The sequence below is a fragment of the Euphorbia lathyris genome, chromosome 5 (genome assembly GCF_963576675.1).
Source record: "Euphorbia lathyris chromosome 5, ddEupLath1.1, whole genome shotgun sequence".
NCBI classification, from domain to species: Eukaryota; Viridiplantae; Streptophyta; class Magnoliopsida; order Malpighiales; family Euphorbiaceae; genus Euphorbia; species Euphorbia lathyris.
In genome coordinates, this window is record NC_088914.1 from 58,187,432 (window position 1) to 58,196,845 (window position 9,414).

The 9,414-nt window shown below is 33.8% G+C and overlaps 1 protein-coding gene across 1 annotated transcript; it reads left to right on the forward strand.

Annotated features, from left to right (window-relative positions):
- Positions 1 to 5,831: 5,831 nt before the first annotated feature.
- LOC136229277 (inositol-3-phosphate synthase 1) lies at positions 5,832 to 8,886 on the forward strand. Its single transcript, XM_066017956.1, has 10 exons — positions 5,832 to 6,127; positions 6,264 to 6,332; positions 6,497 to 6,632; positions 6,726 to 6,973; positions 7,077 to 7,303; positions 7,389 to 7,504; positions 7,800 to 7,976; positions 8,058 to 8,246; positions 8,342 to 8,404; positions 8,493 to 8,886. The coding sequence occupies exons 1-10, from the start codon at positions 5,940 to 5,942 to the stop codon at positions 8,610 to 8,612; spliced, it is 1,533 nt and encodes a 510-aa protein (XP_065874028.1). The 5' UTR covers positions 5,832 to 5,939; the 3' UTR covers positions 8,613 to 8,886.
- Positions 8,887 to 9,414: the final 528 nt, after the last annotated feature.

Sequence of the window (9,414 nt, forward strand, 5' to 3'; positions counted from 1 at the left end):
GTAATAGTCACAAATCCATACCCTCGTACACGAATGCATTCTCATTAGTTAACCAGTTACCTCTATGATGAAGCACTAATTCTACAAGATTGTCCATTTTACAAAAAACAAAAGGCACAGGAAAAAATTAAAATGTATACATTAAACCCAATTATTAATAAATAAATAATCTCAACTTAGATTGAAAACACAAAATATAATCAGTATATAATGTAAAAATAATAATTGAAAACCCCATCTTATAATAAGAACAGAGGAAAAACTTATAAGTTAAGAGAGAACTATATCTTTGGCCTTTTGATTAAATGGATGTCCCCTTCCCTTTTACTATGAGTTTGGAATCTTACAAGCAGTTAAAATTATTTATTAAACTTACTTTGTTCTTCAAGTTAATTGGTGGAGCAGTACCCTTCAACTTGAAATTTTACTGCAATCATGATTCACCCATGTCTGAATAATTAATATTTTATTTAATAATAATTAATTTAAAAATTTTACTTAATAATAGTAATTCAATAATATTAAAAAATTCAAAAATGGAATATTCAAAATATTCCAATTAAATTGAATATTAACTAGAATTTCAAACTAACTAAATTTTCTATAGAAAATATTTAATAGATTTAATAGAATTAATAGAATTGAAATCTTTAAATCGAATTTAAATAGAATTAAATATAGAAAAAAATAAATGTTTAATAAGAACTATGAGAATTTGAGCTAATCTATCTCTTCTACGATTTAGTCGAATTGAGAAGATGAATAATCAAATTGAAAAGATAAAAAATCATACTATTAGGTTTAAGATACAAAGAAAACAGGAGACATTTGAAGGGGATTGATGAAGAATCATGTTGCAATATGGGTTTAAAAGTGGATGGACAAAATGTCCTTATGCAATTAAGGGTGTGAGGAAAAAGTCTCTATTTTGCTAGCGGATCAAATACTATTTTGTCAGGAAAAATACCACATTCCTTAAATTACCAATCCTGAAAACCACAGAGTTTTTGTACTTTTCCCAAAAATTTATACAAATAATATTACTTATCATATAATTAATAACCCATAAATAAATTAATTAATTAATAACTAATAACTAATTAAAATCATTTTATATATTATTGTATGGCAAATGGACCTACCACATCAAACGAAAGTAACACCGCCATTAGAATTAGTTGTGACTACAAGTGCCTAGGTGGAAAAAAGAGTCACAACCACCAGTATAGTTGCTCTTATGCAAACCAATTATTTCTAATCATATGCATTAAATATAGAATTTTTCAAAACCTTAAAGAGGGCTTTAAAACCCTTTAAAAAGTTACCATTTAAGCGATCCAGCATAGTGAACTCCGATAAACCCACGAACGATCAAGATGCAGAAATTAATAAGTTAAATTCATGAACCAAGAATCTTAATTTTCAACTATCGACCCTGGTGGACTAATTTCCTAGTTAGTCTGTCAAAATAAAAATCGATAAACTTAAAAATAGTCAACTTATGGATATTTTAGAAGACTGAGGTTTCCTAAAACAACACGTCTAAAAAGAGTTCAACGCTCGTGTTTATCTCTCCTCAAAACCGCTTTTTGCTCACAGATGGCTCTATTCTCCTGCTGATAAGAATCGCCCTCGACAGCTTTTTGACACAACCGAACAACTTACAACTCATTAATCTCTCCAAAGGAAAGGGGAAGAAAATGTTTTGGACAGTATACATATCTCTAATTTATCATTCTCAACGAGTAGATGAACCTTCACCTTTATTCTCGACCAAAAATTCCAAATATGGCGACATATGTCTGAATGTTTCGCCATTGATTTGGCACGCCTTAGATGCTTCAAAACATATTCACATCCAACCATTCGTTTCTAACCACATGTCCTCCAACCGACAGATGGCTCACATTAAATATCTCATCTCGTTTGCCACTTGGCAATGAGAGACTTCCTAAGGTGACAAGTGAATTAATCACATATAAACAGACCCATTACTAATCAGACCCTAAGAAAAGAAATCATAGCTCAATAACATATGAAACGAGTTAACTAGATTCAGATCTACCCAAGATAAATGGATATGTACCAGAGGAATTATAGCATTTTCACTATAATCCAGAGCCTATAAATGACAAGTTTGGACTTTCTTTGTAGAGGTTGGACTCTCTTTATACTTAGATATTAACCAACTTGATCGTTAGAGTGTTGTCAGAGACATTCCTAATACAAAATGAAAGAACTCAGCTTAATGAATCCTGTATCAACACCACATGCTAACCTTAATTTGGTAGAATCAACATATTTAAGAAGATGTTATTGCGTTTCTAAATGGGATGATGACCAAATTTGACTTTAACATTTTAGGAAAGTGCAGATTTGGCCCGCTTTAACGTACGAAATGAGACAAATTTAAACATACCGTTTTCATGTAAGATCAATTTTACCTTTATCTAATAAAAAATTGGATAAATAATTTATTAGTTCCCTCTTTTTTACCTAACACACCATTTAGTCCTCTTATTTTGAAAACACATTATAAAGTTCATATCTTTTTGTCAATATTAACCCTTTAGTCTATCTGTCTATTTTTTTTTTAGATTTTTAACCGTTATATTTAACATGTTTGTCCATAAGCTGAAGTATTGTCGTAATTTTTTGTTGGTTATTTGTAATTATACTAGAAACAAAGTAAAAAATTAGGTATTTTGATAAAAAAAATGTGTGATTAACTTATATGTGTCATACTTTTTTTTATTAGAAGGTGAGGCTGAACCCTCCACGGACATTCCAACTAGGTTGACACCCCCGGGACTATATGTGTCACACTTAGTTGTTAGTATTTTAAAAAAAGCAATAATTGTACTTGTGTTAGTAACGAACTAAATATGTTTGGAAGATTCGATCTGACACTTAAATAATAGTCAAACCAACATTTTTAAAACGTTCACAAATATAAAAGTAAAATTAATGTTGTTTGAGAATATTAAAGTTAAGTTTGTACCATTTAATACCTTCAAATCAAGGACAAAGTAAAAAAAAAGACCTATGATTTATCTATTTACAAAATAAATTATATAATTTTAAGTTTTGATGACAATCATGGCATTTTTAAAATGAGGTTAAATATCAATCTAAGTTCTGATGACAACAAAATACGGACCATAAATCGAATTGCAACTATTAGGGGTGTACACAAAAATCCGAAAATCTGAAAAATCGAAAACCCAAACTGAAACCAAACCGAAAATAAAGTTAATCGGAACCGGTGGACTAGTGTACGGTTTTTAAGTTTAAAAATAATGGTTAATGGTTATAGTTACGGTTTCTTGATTCCAAAAACCGCGGTTAACCGAAACCGACCGAATTTCAATTAAATATAAAAATAAATTTATTTATATGGATAAACAATTATTTAGTCCCTATAGTTTTTCATAACTCATTAATCAATCCACTATTTAATTATAAGGTCTCTAAATTTTTTTTACTTTTAATGGTTTAGTCCTTCTACAAATATTGACGTCAAATGAGATGAAAATATGTAAATAACTCTCAGTTAATTTATTACTGTCTCTCTAATTTCAGTTTATGCGGGTTTTTTTTATATATTTCTGGATGTAGAAACAATGATAAAATTTTATTACTTGTTTTTCAAAACTTTAAAGCCAGAAGTTTTATTAGGAACATTTTACCTTTTTTTATCCGTTTAATTGTTTTTTAACACATTTTTAGACAAAGATTTGATATAGGGACTAAACAATTTAACAGAATTAAAACTGAAGGATCATAATGCACGTACATCTCTCTCTCCGCAGTTAATCTCTTCAACTCGCCATTGACCCGCCGCCTCCTTCACAAAAAAAAAGATTTTTTTTATTATTTTTATTTTTATTTACTCATGGTTAGAAACCGAAATAAAAGGTTAACCGACCGAAATAATTGTCAACCAATTAGCGGTTAACTGAATTTAATGGACTAGCATATGGTTAGTGTTTTTAAAAAATCGATTAAATGGTTAACCGACCGAATTAACTTTAATGGACTGGTTAACCGACCATGTGTACCCCTAGCAACTATATATATAATGAACTTAAATATCAATTTAGTTTAAAAATCGTCAAATTAATGAAAAATGTAAAATATCCATCATGTGATTTATAGTTTTGATTTAGAGAGCTCTATTTTAAAAACGTGTTTCATCTATATGTAAAAATAATTTCTTTAAGATAAAAGGTTCTTAATTATAATCAAAACTAAATATTTAGATACTAACTAAATTTAACCATAACATTTTAAGCAAAGTGCATATTTAGCTTTAATGTATATAAAAATATAAATTTAACTTTAATATTTTTAAACAAAATCAATTTTAACATCAATTAAATATTAATTATATCTAAAATATTTAATATATTACTTTTTTTTTTTGGTAAGAAAGGAAAGGAAAAAAACAAAACCAACAAAAAACCTACACCGGGATCAGTCTAGGAAGGCTGACTCCAATCCTATCCTCTAGGAGAGAAGGCAAAAGAAAAGAAGGAGGAACAGATAGGGTAGAAACACCTAACATTCTCCCATGCCCAGCAGCTGCTAAGCGATCCGCCACGCGGTTTTGCTCCTTAAAAATATGGGAGAAATTAAGATACTCAAAGGCAGGACGAAGCCTCAAAATAGCTTTGATGAGATTCTGGCTCTTCAGACAAACAGCCTGGCTATCTGAAATCCTGTTAATAGCCTCCAGATTATCAGATTCCACCGAGAGCTTTTTAACACTCATGCGAATGACGAGTTTAATACCTGACAAGATACCCCAGAGCTCCGCAGAAAAGGAGGAGCCCGTCCCCAAGTTATGGGTAAACCCCGCCATCCAATTGCCACCAGCATCCCGAAGAACTCCTCCAGCAGCAATTCTGCCATTGCTAAGGCAGGAGCCATCAGTATTCAACTTAGCAAACCCTTCTCTAGGCTTACTCCAGCCAACTAGCAGGATCTCTTTATCCGGGGAGGGGCGAACAAGGGAATCTCTTTCAAAGCTTTTAGTAATAACAAAGAGTTTCTTCGAGAAGAAAAACAGTAAATCAGGAATAAGGACAGCCTTACCCGCAAATAATTCTTCATTCCTCCACTTCCAGATTTGGTGACAAGTAATAGCAAAGAGGATGACACCGTGCTCCATGTTGGCCAGCAAGTTCCCCTTGGCTCCTTGAGAGAACGAGTCCCCTTCAGAAAAGGCCATGAAGGAAGGGAGGATGTGATGAGGGAAGATCCCTTCCCAGATCTTCTTACTATTTGGACAATCCCTCAAGGCATGGCAAAAGGTTTCCACATTGCCTCTGCATCTACTACAGACACTAAACTCAGTCAAGTGTCTTCTGTGCCTATCCGCATTCGTAAGGAGCCTGTCTTATACCCAACCAAAGGAAGCTCCTGATACGGTAAGGGATCAGTAAAAATTCTATTAAAATTAAAAATTAAATCCGCTTATTACTATTGATTTATTTCACTGTGGACTGAAACGAGTCACCGTCATAAACGATTCGAGTAGGTTCTTAGATTCTGGACCCTACGAAAATATAAAAATAGAAGTAATAGAAAAATCAAAGCACACAGGATGGCGCCACGTATAAAGCGCAGCCACTTGTTGTCATTCTCGAGTCTCTCACGTGTCAACTAGTACGTGCGAAGTAATTTGCATGGCCAAGCTTCGCTGTGGACCAGAACCAATAATATAACCAAAAGTGGGGTTTCTTCCATTCAGCTTCTCCCACGTGTTTTAAGTGGCCCCACTTTTCTTCTATTTATACACCGCTTGGGTGGCACTTGAAAGAGCACGAAGGTTTGAGATTGATTTGCCTTTTCTTCTTTCATCCTCTAGCTTTGCAATCTCAATCTCATTCTTCTTCTTTCTTTTTCAATCTCTCATTTCCTTTTTCTGTTACAAAATGTTCATTGAGAAGTTTCAGGTTGAAAGTCCTAATGTCAAGTATACAGAGTCTGAGATTCACTCTGTGTATAACTATGAAACCACTGAGCTTGTTCATGAAAGCAGAAATGGTACTTATCAGTGGATTGTTAAACCCAAAACTGTTCAATATGAGTTCAAGACCGATATCCATGTCCCCAAACTAGGGTTTGCACTCATTCACAACTCTCTTTTTTATTTATTTTTCACTCATTTTCTGTTCTTTGTAGATTGCGATTTCTTGATCTGATTCCAGTTGGTGAGATTTTGAATCTTACGTTCTCTTTTTAATTTTTTTAATTAGGGTTATGCTTGTGGGTTGGGGAGGAAACAATGGTTGTACTCTGACCGGTGGGGTAATTGCGAACAGAGAGTGAGTATATTTATATATTTTAATTTCAGTTTCTATATATTCGTATCTGCAGCTTGCTTTAATTAAACATTTTTAAAATTGGGAATTTTGGTTGGTGGTTATGGAAATTTGTTTGTATTCGAATATTTAATTAATGTCGACATGTGGGTCTGGGTTTTACTCAGAGGAATCTCCTGGGCAACCAAGGACAAGGTTCAACAGGCAAATTACTTTGGTTCACTTACCCAGGCATCATCCATCCGAGTTGGGTCTTTCAATGGAGAGGAGATTTATGCTCCTTTCAAGAGCCTCCTCCCCATGGTATGCATTCCTTTTTTCAAAAAACATAATGTTTGTTTAGATTTAATTAATGAAGTTGAATTAAGCTCTTAATAATGAAGTACATTAATACAGGTGAACCCTGATGACATTGTGTTTGGTGGGTGGGACATTAGTGATATGAACCTAGCAGATGCTATGGCCAGGGCTAGGGTCTTTGACATTGATCTTCAGAAGCAATTGAGGCCTTATATGGAATCTATGGTTCCACTCCCTGGAATTTTTGATCCTGATTTCATTGCTGCTAATCAAGGCTCACGTGCTAACAATGTGCTTAAAGGCACTAAGAAAGAGCAGGTCGAGCAAATTGCAAAAGACATTAGGTATTGTTATCCCCATTTTTGTTCTGATTTAAGTATGGAATTGTTCTTTTTCTAATCTAAAAAAGGTAATTTTTCTTATTGTGTGGTGTTGCAACGAAAACAGGGAGTTTAAAGAGAAAAACAAAGTAGATAGGGTTGTTGTGCTTTGGACAGCCAACACTGAGAGGTATAGTAATGTTGTTGTGGGGCTAAATGACACTATGGAGAATTTATTAGCTTCTGTGGAGAAAAATGAAGCAGAAATATCTCCATCAACCTTGTACGCTTTGGCTTGTATCAATGAAAATATTCCTTTCATTAACGGAAGTCCACAGAACACTTTCGTTCCTGGTAATTTTAACATTAAAATCTTGTTTTTCTTCCTTATTAGAAGCTGCGGTTACCACAGGAAAAACTAAACAGAGTTGATTTACAGGACTCATTGATTTGGCTATTATGAGGAACAGTTTGATTGGTGGTGATGATTTCAAGAGTGGTCAGACCAAGATGAAATCTGTTCTGGTTGATTTCCTTGTTGGTGCTGGTATTAAGGTATCCAAATAAAGAAAAATCAGAAATCTTATATGATTACATTTCTGCTTTTAGCTGATATGACGTTTTAAATTGAATTGAAAGCTTATGGATTACATTTCTGCTTAGCTGATAATGAAGTTTTTAATTGAATTGAAAGCTTATATGGATTACATTTCTGTTTCGCTGATAATGAAACAGAAAGCTTATGGATTTCATTTCTGTTTAGCTGACAATGAAGCTTTTAATTGAATTTATACTATCTCATTTACATTTGAGATTGACGTTGATGGGTATTTACAATGTATTAATGCAGCCAACATCAATAGTGAGTTACAACCATTTAGGAAATAATGATGGTATGAACCTGTCAGCACCCCAAACTTTCCGTTCCAAGGAAATCTCAAAAAGCAATGTGGTAGATGACATGGTTTCCAGTAATGGAATCCTGTATGAACCTGGTGAACATCCTGACCATGTTGTTGTAATCAAGGTAATTTAATGTCACTTGTCCGTTTCTGTATAACTCATCTTTGTTCCGTCTTAATAACATTGTATTGTGTGGCCCTTGTAGTATGTGCCATATGTGGCAGATAGCAAGAGAGCTATGGATGAGTACACTTCAGAGATATTCATGGGTGGGAAAAACACCATTGTTTTGCACAATACCTGTGAGGATTCCCTCTTGGCTGCACCAATCATCCTTGATTTGGTCCTCCTTGCTGAGCTTAGTACCAGAATTCAGCTTAAGGCTGATGGGGAGGTGTGTGTCTGTTTCTTTACTTGCTGATATTTATACATGAATATGAATATGACCCTTGTGGATTTAAATTGCAACTTGAATATTGTTTTGTGCAGGGAAAATTCCACTCTTTCCACCCTGTAGCTACCATTCTTAGTTACCTCACAAAGGCTCCTCTTGTAAGTCACACATCCATATAATCCATTTCTAATTAAGTTTGATTCTATATTAGACTAATGCAAAATGTGGGGGAAATGGTTAAAACAGGTTCCACCAGGCACACCGGTGGTGAATGCACTGTCAAAGCAGCGGGCAATGCTTGAGAACATTCTGAGAGCCTGTGTTGGGTTGGCTCCTGAAAACAACATGATTTTGGAATACAAGTGAAGGTAGATGAAGAAGATAAATAGTGGAAGAAAATTGGTGTTCAGAATCTAAAAAAGAATGCCATTAGTCATTGTTTTTCTTTCACTAATTGATCTTGTGGTTAGATGTCATTAATTTAATATTTTGTGTGATATTGCCCCCATTTTGTATTAATTAATGTATGGTTTTACCCCATCTTTTCCTTATATTAGAGGGTGCTCATGTATGAGTATGCCCCATTTGCTTTTGGGCTTACTCTTTTTATGAATTATAATCCATAATGTTTGTTGTATAATATTAATATGAACATGAATGGGCATGGGGAAGGATGAAGTGATGAAAAAGGCAAAACATAAAAGAAATGGTCCCAGAAAGATAGCAGCTTTTAGCAGTACCATACACGTGGAAATTTTATAAATGAATAGTCGAAATAATTGATGATGCAACAGTGATAGTCCTAGTCCTAGTCCTAGGAGGGGGGCATGTAATTCTTGGTTTCTTGGTAAGATGCTGGTGTAGGTGGTCCTCCTCTTTTATTGTCCTTTTGGTCAAATAAAGGTTCGAATCGACCAAGTGACTAACTTCTAATTCAGTTTTGCTTTTGACTGAAATTAACTTTTTACGATATGGAAAGCAAACCCCTTACGAGGGATGGCAACCGGCTGTGATTGCGGCTAGTCGTATATTCTTACTTATCCTTAACCATTTAAATTTTGAATAACTTGTGCCTTCCTATTACCTAAAAAGGTATCCACACAATCACTGGTGTTCACCCAAACACATGGGCAGTTCATCAATCACTTTCTAATATAGGTTTATTAGA